A 14,626-nucleotide genomic window follows, 5' to 3' on the forward strand; every position below is an offset into this window, starting at 1 on the left:
GAATAAAGGATGAGGATGTGGCTTTTTATTCCATAGAAATGGATACATTTCCAAACATGACAATTAAACAAAAAAGCATGCCTACCATTGAAGTTGTGGTCCCTCCTGATTTTTTAATGTTCTTGGAAGGCATTCCATGAAGGCGACTGAGTCTAGCTTGAAAACCTGGAAAATCAAAGTCCTCAATTTAGGAGATTCTATGATCATTGTTCCTATCTGCACAGAATTCAAAATAAGTCTGAGGAAGGAAATATCCTGAAGAGTAGTGGGGAAAATGCAAAACACACTTAGCAGATCTGAAGCAACGCCTGGAAGGGCTCTAATGAGGTTAGCACCTAACTATGGATTATTTAAGAATTAGGGTATTATTCAGGGCTTTTCTTTCCTCCTAATTTACCTTTATAACATTTCAACATTTTCACAATGGTCCTAGCAAGGAGGCAAGTCAACCTTTCTAATAATTAGAATGCGTGATTAATACAGTAGATGAATTACTATCTGACGTATGTCTTTATAGCATCTTGTGCTAAGACGTTTTCATTTCCATTTTAGCCTATCCTCCTTCAGTGGATATTCCTAGATGCACTCTAAGTCCACCATATTCAGCAGTCAGCAAGTGCTACTGACCTCTTCTTCCCGGATGCGACATTAGAGGGAAAGAACCAGTTAAGATACTTTCAAAGACAGGATCTGGTAAATTTTTGTCTAGCTCAGTAGGATCTTCCTTTTCCCACCAGGGCACAACTCCAGTGATGCCACACGCTCCACCTGATTCCTTCTCATAAAACCAGTCACTCTGCTCATCGTCACCTGTGCAAATACAAGAAATCCCCCAAAGATTCAGTTTTATTATCCAAATACACAGAGTTATCAGATTTAAAAAATGCAAGATAGCAATTAAATCTGAATTTCAGAAAAAGGATTTTTCATATAAATATATAATACCTGCACAAAATTTTTAATATGTCTAAATACTGCATGGGGCACACTTATATTAAAAAATTATTTATTATATATCTAAAAATTAAATTTAACTGGGGATCCTGTATTTTATCTGTTAACCATTTACATAATCAATACAGAAAACTTATTGTACACCACAGCTTCACAAAAAAGTTTTTTAACACCACAACAAGAAGTGCCATCAACAAAAACATAAGCTGTTATGTTTTAGAACCAATTAAAAAATGGGAAAAACCGTAATACTGGTTAATTCTAAGGCAAAAAACTGTAGAGAAATCCATTTAAGTTACTACTTTTTCCAAATTAAAGAAAAACAAGCCTTAATCTCCTACAGAGAATTAAAAGTATAAAACTATAAAACCCATTCTCTGCAGCTGATAATGGTATAAAATTTGCTTAATTTCATGATTTGTATGGAGTGTAAAAGGGGAAACCATCATGAACAGATGTGACTAAATGAAATTAATCTGATTAAGTTCATTAAGAAATAGTTATGAAAAAGTTTATTTTAAATGAAAAGTGACAATACCACAGAGTTTACAAAGAAACTATACTGGACTATGACAAGCAAGGTATTTTTAAAGCAAAACACTATCCATAGTAAGTTGGACTTTTGGGAATATCCACGAGTGCAACCATGGAGAAATGATCCATTTCAAATTCAGTTCAAAATGTACTGGTGAATCGATAGTATTTTGTTTTTAAAACAAAATGTGAATCAAGAGTATTTTGTTTTTAGAACAGGGATAAGGGGGGAAAATACAGAAGAAGGCCTAAGAAGATTCTTATGAAGACTTGTAGAGTCTTCATGATTCTAATACTGGTTTTTAAGAGGGTCATCACAATTGCCATGAAGTTTCCCCTTTTACAGAAAGAGATTTCTGATTTCCAAAATCTCTTGCTACAAACATTTTTAAAAGCAAACTAGAAAAAACCCAAAACTTCAACTGGAAATGGCTTTATGGGAAAGAGCCGTACTTCAAGTTACGGGGGAGTGAAAAGTTTAAAGCATTTGGAAAACCAAAGCCACCAGTTTATTTCAATTGAGGATTTAAAAAAAAATTAATTTTTAAAAAAAAGGTACTTTACAAAGCACATAAATATTTAGTACTTTTACTGAGAATTAAATTAAAATTTCCTAGAACAGGTATAGGTACAAGAAAAGGGAGTCACTTTAAACTAATTAGCCCTAGATCTTAACTCCATTTGAGATGTTATTATAGAAAAAATGAGGTTATTTTATTTTTGATGTGATACACAACTTTGTTCTTAATAGGGAGATCAAACAGCTAAAGATTAAGAACCTGAGTTCTGAAGTCAGTCAGACCAGTGAGAATTGCAGTGTTCTGCGACACTGGGAAGGTAGCTCGACTCTATGAGCCTATAGGTTTCACCATACCGCCCAAAAAAGAATCTCCCAGGGTTTTCTTAAGAATAATATAAAATCTAAAGTAAACTGAATGGGGGGGAAAAAAAGCACTTAGAAATGTAAAACATAATAAGCTCATAATAAATGCTGGTATATTATCTTAAACCATTTGAAGCTTTTCAAATATGGACAGGCTTGGCCAAAAGTTTTTTCATTTCCTTTCATTACGAAATGCAACATATGCAGTAATTTTGAGCAGGCTCATTTATTTAAACAAGAATTTAGGTATATTATCAAGGTAGTCAAATTCACTCTGAGCTCTGAGATTCTAGCATATTTCAGCAAAGTCTCTTAACTTTACAAAGTCTATGGTCTTTAAAACAGAATATAGATGGGTTTCTAAGTAAGCCAAAATGAATGATCATTTATTTTATTCCTACCAAGAGGAATGAACAGACTATGGGGAAAAAAAAGCCTAAGTGGCTATCATTTCTTTTTTTTCTTCCTATCATTAGACTATAATTTAAAACTATAAATCTTGGGGTTTTTTTTCCCCTTAGAACTTACTGCTTTCCTCTAAAGATTCTCAAGAAAGGCAGATAACATTGTAGAGTGCCTCCTGTCTTCTTATTAAGGTTTTTTCTACTTTCTTCCCTAATAGGTAGTTTCAAAATAATGCCCTCCGAAAGTGTGAAAAGCTTCAGGGAACTTCAAAGATGTAAAAGATCGAAGTTGTAAGACAGGACTGTGTGACAGTTTACAATATTGAATTCATGAAAACTATCTAATTACTTACAAACTAGGGAGGATGAATAAATGTCACGGCTGAATAAAAATGATAAATGACTTGTAAATCCACCTTTATTAATGCTTAAACAGTATTAAATGCATTTGGAATCAGGTGGAGAATCAGAACCAGTGTCTTGTGAACTTGAGAAGAGACAAATTGTAAAGACTGAGGTATGCAAAGCTTTCTTAAGGAAGATAATCCTCCCTTAATATTATTAGCTCCACATACTAGCTTTTGGAGATAATCGATTACTTTAGGTTAGGAAGACAGGATACCCTTCCTAGTATCAAAAAGAAATAAAGGGGCACCTGGGTGGCTCAGTGAGTTGAAGCTTCTGCCTTCAGCTCGGGTCATGATCCCGGGGTCCTGGGATGGAGGACCACATCGGGCTCTCTGCTCAACAGGGTGCCTGCTTCCCCCTCTCTCTGCCTGCCTCTCTGCCTACTTGTGATCTCTGTCCATCAAACAGATAAAAAATCTTTAGGGGAAAAAAGAAAAAAAAAAGAACTAAAGCCCAGTCCACTAAGTAGGTATGTGTGAGGTGAGCGGATTGCCGTCATCAACTTAGGAAGTAACTAGTAACAAGCACAACTTTAAAATGAAGACAATTACCCCGAAGGAATTAAAAAAAAAAGAATAAGCATTTCAGTACCTTGTCTTCCCTCATCATTGGTAAATAAGCCAGCATCAGTGCTGCTGAGACTGCTGGAGTCACTGGAATAAGGGAAAAGGGGGGAAAAAAAAACAAAACAGATCAAAAGAACAATTGATCTCTCAGTCGTAAAATTTTAAAGAGACATGGCAGCTCAGAGATGAAACTTAAGCCTGACAAAGATCTGAAAGAAAATAAGATGATTTTTTTTTAATCAAACTGCAAATATTCTGGTTCCATTAACTACAGAGCATATTATTTTTGGCACATAAAACCACAGGCATCTAATGGGACCCTGACAGTAAGCCAGATGTGACTGCAACGAGGGGCTGACACCATTGATGCATTTTATTATCTGCTTTCATCAAATGCTCACTGCTCCTTTCTTATGCCGTGCAATTCAGTCCAAGCCCCAAACACCACCGCTCAATAAAATGGGGAAAGTCTCAATCAAAAGCAGGCTAAGCCTTTCTTCAGCACATGAAATACAAGGGCCCGGGATGAAATTACTTTTCATGACCACATTTGCAAATATTCAGGAAAAGACATTATTTAAGAATTCACAACAACGCTATTACCTGGCAAGGAAGAAAAAAGTTTACAATGGTAACAATCCATTAAATCGAAGTTAAAAATCTCTCTGAGCAAGACCAAACTATGGAATACTGCCAATATTAGGGAGGGGGTGTATAACAACAGTTTCTCCATACTTCCATAGAAGTTCGAGTATGATACAAAGTCGTATTTTACATACAAATTAAAACAAATAGCAGATATTCGATTGACATGAACCATCACATGGTTCTAACACAAGCCATGTGTAAATGAAAATCTAGTTAGTTAAAAAAAAAAATAAAATAAAAACACAAAAACCAGATCATGTAATAAGAAGCTTGGCCTCTAAAGAAAATTGACAACATTCTTTAAAGATTCTCATATACTCTCTTCTTCCAACAATTCTTAATTTTAACCAATCAGGAAGCTCCCCAGGTGAATTTTATAACACTTTTCTCATTAACAAGTACATCCCTGTAACCTGACTTACTAAACAAAACTAATCTGTTTAAAAATTATCCATTTTTAAAATATTTAAATTGAGAGTTCAGGACTAAAATCATAGATGAGATCTAAATCCCTATGTTTCCTGAATATAAAATATCATTTCAATTACTTGATTTTTAAAAATAAAAAAGTATAAGGATTTATTAAATAGCACATTTTCCCAAGTTAGTACCTTTTTCTTTAACTTTCTTCATATTAGGAGAATGTATCAAGCATCCTAGACTGCATAAGCATTAAGGAAAGAATACTTTCTTAAGACAATCACATCTGTAATTTCTTATTTACAAACACGCATGCTCTCCTATGCACAGTGATGTCCGAGTGTCAAAAACACTTTGGAAACTTCATCCTTTTGCTGTTTAGCTGTTCAAACTTCTGTTAATTTTTTTTTTCCTCTTCTGTGACTATGGCATAGTGCTTTCCTGTCTGCTTGTTCAATACAACCCAAATACATGGGCTTATCCTGCATACCGTGAGTCACAATTCTTTTTCTGAAATCCTTGAGGCAGCATGATTTTAAAATTCACAATTTTTCAAATTTTGGAAAGGTATGTTCCAAAATGCCTCATAGGGGCCTGGGGTAGCACTCCAGAAACAAACTTATTAATATATTTTTTCCCAAATAAATGAAGGAATATGCACATTAAATCCAGGTCAAGCTAGGTTGGGCCACAAATGAGTTAGTTTTTCACAGTTTTCAGAGTTCAGATTTACAGATAAACATCTGTGAAATATGCAACTATGTACTTTTTTTGGGGGGGGGTACAATGATTTTCTAATTTCTGAGTTCAGATTTACCTCTTTTAATATTCTACATACAACCAGACTCATTGTTTACAAATGTTAACTTGCGGACTAAAAATATTATGACATCCTGGATGGGATCCTAGAACCAAAAAAGGACATTAAAGAAAAACAAGGAAATTTTAATAAAGTACTGACTTCTGTTAATAATGCATCAACACTGGCTTATTAATTCTGACCACTGTATCAGAGTAATGTATTATATTAACAGTAATGGAGACTGGGTACAGGATATATGGGAACAGGATATACAGAAACTCTCTGCACTATGTTCACAACTTTTTTATAAATCCAAAAGTATTCTATAAGAAAAAGTTTATAAAACATGCACGTGTCTATGGATATATAGATTTAATTTATATATGCATATAAATTAAATAAAATAATAAAATGTTTCCTATTAAAAATCTAAAATATGGATTTCAAGGCTCTGTACGGATGAGTCCTACCTAAATTCTTCCCATCTCCATCTCTGGTCCTTTTATTTATGTTCTTTTTCCAACTCATATCCCAATCTTCTACCTGCCTATTTTTTTTCCTTAGATTTTATTTAAATTCAAGTTAGTTAACATGTAGTGTATTTTTAGTTTTAGGGTTAGAATTTAGTGATTCATCAGCTGCACAGAACACCAGTGCTCATTACACTGAGTGCCCTCCCTAACGCTTATCACCCAATGATGTCCCCCCAACCTCCTCTCAAATAACCCTCAGTTTGTTCCCTATATTTAAGAGTCTCTTACCATTTGCCTCCCTCTGTGTCTTTATCTTATTTACTCTTCTTAAAGAGAGAAGGAACAGACGTCCCCCTCTAAGAATGGCTTAGTCCTTAATGATCCTTGTCTTCATCTGGGATCTTTAAACACGTGTTTTAAACAATGTTTCCTTATTTACATTTCACCTGACATCTAGCTAGCTGCCTCAAGTACATCATGCAGTTGCTAGCAGTTCAATAAATCAGAACAAGAACTTCTATGGAAGCAAGGCTTTTCATTTTCGGCATCTGACAACCATTATGGCTTATCTCCAAGGACAACTCATCCCACCTTTTTTTTTTTTTTTTTTTTTTTTTTTTTTTTTAGCGTGATACATTCCACAAATTGTCATCAAATTACCATTTGTATACTAATCCCAATCCGCTCATTTCCTGTATTTTTTTATTCTTGAAACCAACACATTATCTGAGTATCCTCTTTTTCATTCACCGTCCCAAACACAGTCAACTTTCCATTGATTCCAACTCTTAAAACTGCTCTCCTATTTCCTTCCCCTCTACTATCCCTGCCTAATTCACCCCTCACCTAAGGATGGATTTGAGGTCAAAGCTACATAAGACATTGTTACTGAGATCATGTTCCTTGAGAAAATATAAATCTGAGTTTCTTCATTATTAAAAATTCTTCACTGGCTTCCATTACTTACAGGATGAAACCCAAACTGCCACAGCACACAAGGCCTTCAAGACATGCCTACTGCTGCGGCCCAACCTCCATTTTGTTCCAGTAGTCATCAATTCTAAGTACTTTCCCAGATACGTCACTTTGCTTCACGATCCATGACTTCGCACCAGCTGCTCCCTGTACCCAGGAACATCATTTCCCTCCCTCATGCACTATCTGAACACCACTCATTGCTTGCTTAAACCTCAGCATCTACAGAAAGCCCTCCTTAACCAGTACTTTCTGCTCAGCACACTTCCTTTTCATTGTTTGTTTATCCGCGCTATTCCAAACTATGGGGCTGTAGGCCACAGGGTTTGTCGTATTTAGTAATCTTCCCACAAGAGGAATATGCATCTAACTCTAGGTGACACTAAAAATAGCTACACAGCTAAGTTTAAAAATAAAAGAAGGTGCACCTGGGTGGTGAAGTCAGTTAAGTGTCCGACTCTTGGTTCCGGTTCAGGTCATGACCTTAAGGGTAAGACTGAGCCCTGAGTCAGGCTCCACGCTCTGCACAGAGCTTAAGATTCTCTCTCCCTCTCCTTCTCCTCACCCCGCCCCAGTGTGCGCTAAAATAAATAAATAAACCTAAAAAAAATACCAATAAAATAAAAAATATTTTTAAAAATTATTCTGGAGTGAAAACATCCCCTTTGAAAACTTGTCTGCTGGTAGCCTGATCATGGTTAATGGATACTCAAATATTTTTTACGATGAAGAAAAATGAAGAGAGTTTTATCTCCTTTTTCTTCCAGGGTAGGTGTCTGTCAATAAAAGGCAGACATCAATAAAGTAAGGGCTTGGAGGATCAATCCAAAAAATAGGTAATCTGTAAATAATCTAGAAACGGACACTTATCTTCACTCCCACACACCTTCCCTCCCCACCACTGAGCAAAATAATCACTTTCAAGTCAAGCTATGTGGTCCTCAGTCACAATGGCCCAACACTACCATACAAATAATTTTCATTCTGGTATAAAAATGCCAACTTTGGGGGAAGAAAAGCAGATATCATAAACTTTTCAAAGCTTTCCTGAAACATTTTTTTTTAAATTTTGAGCAATTTTTACTTCTTCAGAAAAATTATATAAATAGCAAACCATCCCTAATAAAGGACCCGCTCTCCACCCCCCACCCTTGGATCATAGTTCTGTGTTTGGTTTGAAGAAGACACCTAAAAGGATGAACAGTTTCAATACTTTCTCATTTCCTGCAGTAGCATTAGTTCTATGTAAAAGAAAAATGATCACTTACCTTTTGACGCTGTCAAAATAGTACTTAACAATTATCATTGTGGTGTATACCTGCTTTCTAGAATAAACAGATTAGACTAGCTGCCAAAGGATCATTGCTTTTCTCATTTGTCTAATGACAAGATCAAGTGTTTCTAGACTATAAATTTTATAATCCATAAATCGTCAGAATTCTCAGCAATCTACAGACCTCTTAAAATATCAAATAATACACAGTTAAGTGGTATCAACTTTTGATTCTCAAAAATCAAAATAAACTGATGAACTGTGACACTAAAAAGCACCGAAGGCTAAAGCTCTATAATTAAACAAATAAATAATCATAAATCCAATTCTAAGAGTTACAAATGTGCTGTTATTCAAAAGCACATTCATTCCCATTGAAAAACCATTTCCTTTCCTCTATAGCTGAAAATTAAGTTTTTACAACATAACCAAAAGACTTCGTGTAACTCAAATAAGCAATTTTGTTTTGTACTAAACATTGTAAGTTATAAGGAAATATAACTATGGTTAAACAGTAATATCAGTATTATTATACTTTTTATTATTATAATTTATAATTATTTTAAAACAGAATTAATGAAAATATAAAACACATTCAAGCACAAACAATAGAGACACATATTTTTATACATAGAGAATATAAAAGTCACCTTTCACTCATGAGTTCATCTGAGACTTTTTGCTCTTCATAGTCCATTTTGTCCTTACTGGTCTGGCTCATTTCCTCACTTTCTAAAACTACTCCTTCATCTTGGATTTTTGGCCCTTGTCTAATTATTTTCAATTTCCTTTTTTTGACTTTGTTCTTGGTAAACTCTTGATATTGGTAAGCTCTGTCATTGTCCATGTCCTGATCTCTACAACCTTCAAGGGGCTGGGTCATTGTCCGTTTGTTAGAGATGTCCTGTGGGAGGTCAACTGCCATGCGTTTTACCTTTCTCCTTCTGCGCAGAGTTCTGTTCCCAAGGTTGTCCACAGCAAAATCCGATTCGTGCCACAGAGGTCTTTTTCCTCGTACATTATTGTTTAAGTTTGATGATGGCCTGCGCTTAGCCACTAACATTTGGTCATCAGAGTCACTATGATCTTTTTTATTATTATTGTGATTTTCTCTGTAGTCCTTGCTTGGTTCCTCTAAACTAGAATCCGTGCCTTCACTTAAGCAGTGGCCAGGCTCCCAAGGGTGATGAACATTATACGACCTTCGTTTTCTCCCTCTCCTTTTCCTTGCCTGGCGTTTCAGAGGACAAGACATACTTCGAGAATGATCGCCTGTTTCAGCAAATCCACCTCGAGCTTGCTCTGAGCTCTCCTCCAAAGCAGAGACAAGATCATGAACCAGTTCTTCCATGGTTCGACTGAAATGCCTACATTTTTAAAGAAAGGAAAAAAATTAACAAAAATAGTGTTAACTGTATTAACCTAGTTTATTATAGCAGACAATTCACTCTAAGTGTAAAATTAATAGTTATTATAAAGAAATGTTTAAAAGCTACTTAGTTTTTTAAATTAAAAGCTACTTAATAGTTTTAAGTATTCTGACTCATTTTTAAGCTCCTTTTTCTTGTGTAAGTTCTTTCATTAAACATGGGAATTATTTCAAGATACAGTAAGCATAGTATGAGCAGTGAAATATCCCAGTAATTTCACATTTTTACTGTGTTAATTATGGAAAAGTTATTTCTGCTTAAATCATTGTTCATTAGTCTACTCCTTCCCTTTCCTTAGTTTTCCTCCAATAGATATAGAACTTTCTCAATCCTTCCTCCAAACGCCCACATCTCCCTACGATTTCTAAATGAAAAAGGAAGTTGTATAATTCACGACTCACCACATGCTCTACCCAGTCACTACCATGAAACATGAGGGAGATGGAAAGACTGACAAGTACTTTCAAGATTTGTAACATGTGCAAAAAAAAAAAAAGACTTTAACCAGATACTAGGCCTATAATTAGGCCACACTAATCTCGTAACTCAGTCAAGCAGAAACTATGTTCTTATTCAAACTGGAGCTTCACTGGTCTAAAATGGCCCATCATTTTTCTTATAATTCATTCTGAGACAGTCTCTCAGCTTTTTTTTTTTTTTTTAAACAAACAAAACCCATTGAACTATTTATGTTCAGTGAAAAATTTATCTACTTATCAGCTAAGATAGATATTAAGCATTCTTTAGGAACTTCTACAAATTATACTGACCTTTCTAATCCCAGCTCTCAAAGATTCTACATCAGTTGGTGATGGAGAGCCCAAAATTCTGATTTTGTATCTTTCTCACAAAGATCATGAACAATCATTTCTGAGTTCTAGGAACATGGAGCAAAATATTCTCAACTAGAGATGTCTACATAATTTCTAAGTGTATAGCAGGGGTAGGCACAGTTTTCTGTAAAAGGCCAAACAGTAAACATTTTAGGCTCTGCAGTCCATTAGGTCTCGATCATAACCATCCAACTTTAGCCACTGTAAGGGGAAAGTAGCCCTAGGCAAGGCATAAATGAACGGGTATGGCTATGTTCTAATAAAATTTTATTTACAAAACCAAGTGATGGCTGGCCACAGTTGGCTGACTCCTGGTTTATATAGTCTCTACAGTCTATAATTTTAGGCATCTGCAAGTTCCCTATAATAACTTTTAACTTTGTATTTTCATTTTAACAACCTGAGAACACACACACATTGTGATTCAACTGGATTTACTACGTAAGATGATATACACACACATACAGCTTCTAACACAAGTACTTACTATATGCTAGGCCCATTTTAAGTGTTTTATATGCATTAGCTCATCTCATTGCATAATAACTCTATAAGGTTGTATATGAGATACACAGAGACAGAAACATTAAGGGCCATTTGCCCGAAGTGACACACCTGGGAAAGGGTAGAAACAGATTTCAGACTCCAGCAGCCTGGTTGTAGAGCCTGAATGCCCAACTTAACTATAGCCAAGAACAGCATTCTAGAGCTACACAATTCCAGTGTCCAGTCTGCATTTTTGTTTTTGAGTGATGGAGCAGCAGGTGATACTATTTTAATTGTTCAGACAGATTTAATACACATCTATGTAAGGCAAATGACTCACAGTTAGGCTTTATATTCTTCTGAACAGAAAAAGGGAATGGGAGACCTGAACAAAAATAAGGCACAGGGCAGTAAAGTGGTGAAGGTATGCTGAATCTGAAGAACCAGTGCTGTAGCCATCAATAAAATGTACACTGTGACCAATTAACTAAATGAACACAGTTGTTCATTTAATGTCGGTTTGTATTTCCCAGATCTCCTTCAGCATTCTGAATGAATAAAAACCTGTATGGACACACATTTTTAAAAAATGTGGTGATTCAAATATGTATTTTAAATAAACTCTGGAGAACCACTAAAAGGGTCCTATATATTACTCAGGATTCAGGACTTTGCATTTGAGTATAAGAAATATGTGTCACATAGGAATTAGCATTAAGCCAAAAGAAGGGCTACAAATCTGACTACACTGATAATCCAAATGGGTCTTTTCTCCATTACCTCTACAGTAATAATCACCTTTTTGTTTTCCTTTTATTACAATATATTGTTCATTTCCTTTAATAATATTTTTTTGGAAGAAATGCAGTCTGAAAGACCTATTATCTCTGAATATAATATTGCACCTTTAATAAAATTCACTGGAAAGCAGTTTAACAAGTATTTTAATAAAGATCCTTTATCTAAAAAAGGACTCAGTATTACCTGGTTCTCAAGTAACTTAACTTTTCTAAGATGCAGTTTTCTTATCAGAGGTGAATGACTAGATCTAAATATTAATGTGAAATTAACTTAAAGCATGAATAGAATCTCCACCTAAAATTGCAGGTTACTTTGAAAGTTATAATCTAGCGCTTTACTTTAGAAAGGAAAATGAGGCGGTCCTAATGTTAGATAAAGGTCAGCAATTAGATTCAATCCATTGAAATTTATCTTCAATTAATTTCATTTAAAAAGTACTGCTGTAATAAACATAGCTTAAGAAAATGTAACTGACAGTATTACTAAGAATGTAAGCAAGACTTCTTTATAACATCATTAAATTTGTCACCTTAGTTGATTTTATATTTTTTTTTTTTGAGAAGATAAAGTATCTTAAAAAACTTTCAACCAGAAGAACCTAATTTATTCCATGAGGCTACTCAAATAGGAATCAGATAGGACTATCAATCAAGTAAAACAATTACTTTAAAAAGACTTTTTGGGGCACCTGGGTGGGTTGGTTGGTTAAGGTCTGCCTCTTGGTTTTGGCTCAGGTCTTGATCTCAGAGTTGTGAGATCGAGCCCCGTGTCTGGCTCCGTGCTGGATGGGGAGCCTGCTTGAGATTTTCTCTCTACCCTCCCAACCTCAAAAAAAAAAAAAAAAAAAAAAAAAAAAAAGGAGAGAGAGACTTCTTAAAAACCCCATTAAAAAAAAAAAACAGAAAAAAAATACATTTAACTAAGTGCTACTCAGAATTCAAATCACCTTTTCCCCTTCAGTTTCAACTAACCAGACTTCTGCAAGCCAAAACCCCTGTTAATGAGCCAGTAATATTATAGTCAGTCAGTCAAGTGGCTTCACTTGTATCTCTCAGGGAAAACTGACATCAACTGGCCTCACAGAAATAAAGTCACTGTAAGAGACATCGCGTGATCAACAGCTCATTTACTTCCTTGGTAGTTAGTTATGCTGAAGATTATTGAATGGAAACACTTTATCTTCAAGATATTTTCTTAAATAAGATCTTTCCTATTGAAGAGAAAACCTGGAAATATATAGCTTTCTTTCTAAAAACCTACGTTAAGCATTCGTAGTTGTAAAGTTTAAATTACAATAAAATTCAGTGAATTACCACTTGGTTAATTTGAGTAATAGTCACATTTATGAAACAATTTCTCTTCATTTGGAATTCAATGGAAATGATACCTTTTGAGAATAGTCTCGTTGGGTATGATATCTAAGATAACCATTAACTAACTGTTTTCTTAAAATACTCCAAAAGAATAGAATTAGATTACAGCCCCACTATCTATGTAAAGTTGGATTTTGTAAAAGGAAATGACTTGAGTAGATAAGCATTTTGGTTTTGTGTAGGTGGTATTACATTACGTAATGTTTCTGGTTCAAGAAAAAAGACCTAGGAAGGGGCGCCTGGGTGGCTCAGTGGGTTAAGCCGCTGCCTTCAGCTCAGGTCATGATCTCAGTGTCCTGGGATCGAGCCCTGCATCAGGCTCTCTGCTCAGCAGGGAACCTGCTTCCTCCTCTCTCTCTGCCAGCCTCTCTGCCTGCTTGTGATCTCTCTCTGTCAAATAAATAAATAAAATCTTTAAAAAAAAAAAAAAAAGACCTAGGAAGCTCTTAGTCCAAACTTAATGTTCATTTGTTCCCAAAGGACTGGCAGTTAACTGACAAACCAGGGACTCTCAAATATCAGTCAACAATGTAAAGGCGGGGCAGAGCAGATGATACCCAAGAAAGCCCCCGAAACTGATCCCTCCCAATAACTAACAGCTAAGTACTCTCTAGACAACTATTACTTTTTGAAGATTCTCTTAGCAGTAACTACTATTCCTAAGAGGATAAAATATAGCATCTACAGAAGAATTAGGGAACAATTTCCTTGCCTGGACACTGATAAAAATAATTACATAATAAATGACAGATATGTATGTCTACTGAAGAAACCCAAGTTCATTAAAAGACAAACAAAAATCTTTCAGATGTAACAAATAGGGTAATTGACTACAACTGTCAAATATCTAGATAAGGAAAAAGAAATCAAATATTCCTTATCACCTACTACATGGTAAAATTCTCATCTTCATCTCTGTAAAACACAGACTATTTCTTCTACAAAGTTAAGTAACTCCAGCAGTGGAATGCTAAAACAAAGTTAAGTGCTGCTAAATACAACAGCTTAACTGGCTTTCAAAAATTTAAGGAAACAGTCATTTCTTTCTTAGTTTCTATAGGATTAAAAACTCAATATGTACAATTAAACAATGTATGAGCAGAACCAAGTCAAGAGTTATGATGATAAATGTACACTATGACTGGTCATAAACTTAAGAAAATAGTCTTGGAATTACATGTCTCGATATTCATGTTAGCTTTTACTTAAGAAAGGAGTTTGGTCATAAAAGTACAAATTAAAATTAACACATAATAGTATAGATCACGACAATGGGTGATTAAACATGCAAACAGTGATCCTTAAAGATGCCATATCAAGGCTAAATTTCATGATGAATTGAACAAATATGACCTGTGAGAAT

General features: G+C 34.9%; 1 protein-coding gene across 2 annotated transcripts in view; it reads right to left on the bottom strand.

Annotated features, from left to right (window-relative positions):
• GPATCH2 (G-patch domain containing 2) overlaps window positions 1-14,626 on the bottom strand; it is a 170,289-nt gene that overhangs the window by 150,473 nt on the left and 5,190 nt on the right. For both annotated transcript variants that reach the window (XM_047704500.1, XM_047704501.1), the window contains exons 2-5: window positions 8,991-9,707; window positions 3,775-3,836; window positions 628-810; window positions 86-165 (exon numbers count right to left, since the gene is read on the bottom strand). In XM_047704500.1, the coding sequence (XP_047560456.1) occupies window positions 86-165; window positions 628-810; window positions 3,775-3,836; window positions 8,991-9,707 (1,042 nt within the window). The remainder of the gene's footprint in view (window positions 1-85; window positions 166-627; window positions 811-3,774; window positions 3,837-8,990; window positions 9,708-14,626) is intronic.

This window comes from Lutra lutra, chromosome 15 (genome assembly GCF_902655055.1).
Source record: "Lutra lutra chromosome 15, mLutLut1.2, whole genome shotgun sequence".
In the NCBI taxonomy this organism is placed as follows: Eukaryota; Metazoa; Chordata; class Mammalia; order Carnivora; family Mustelidae; genus Lutra; species Lutra lutra.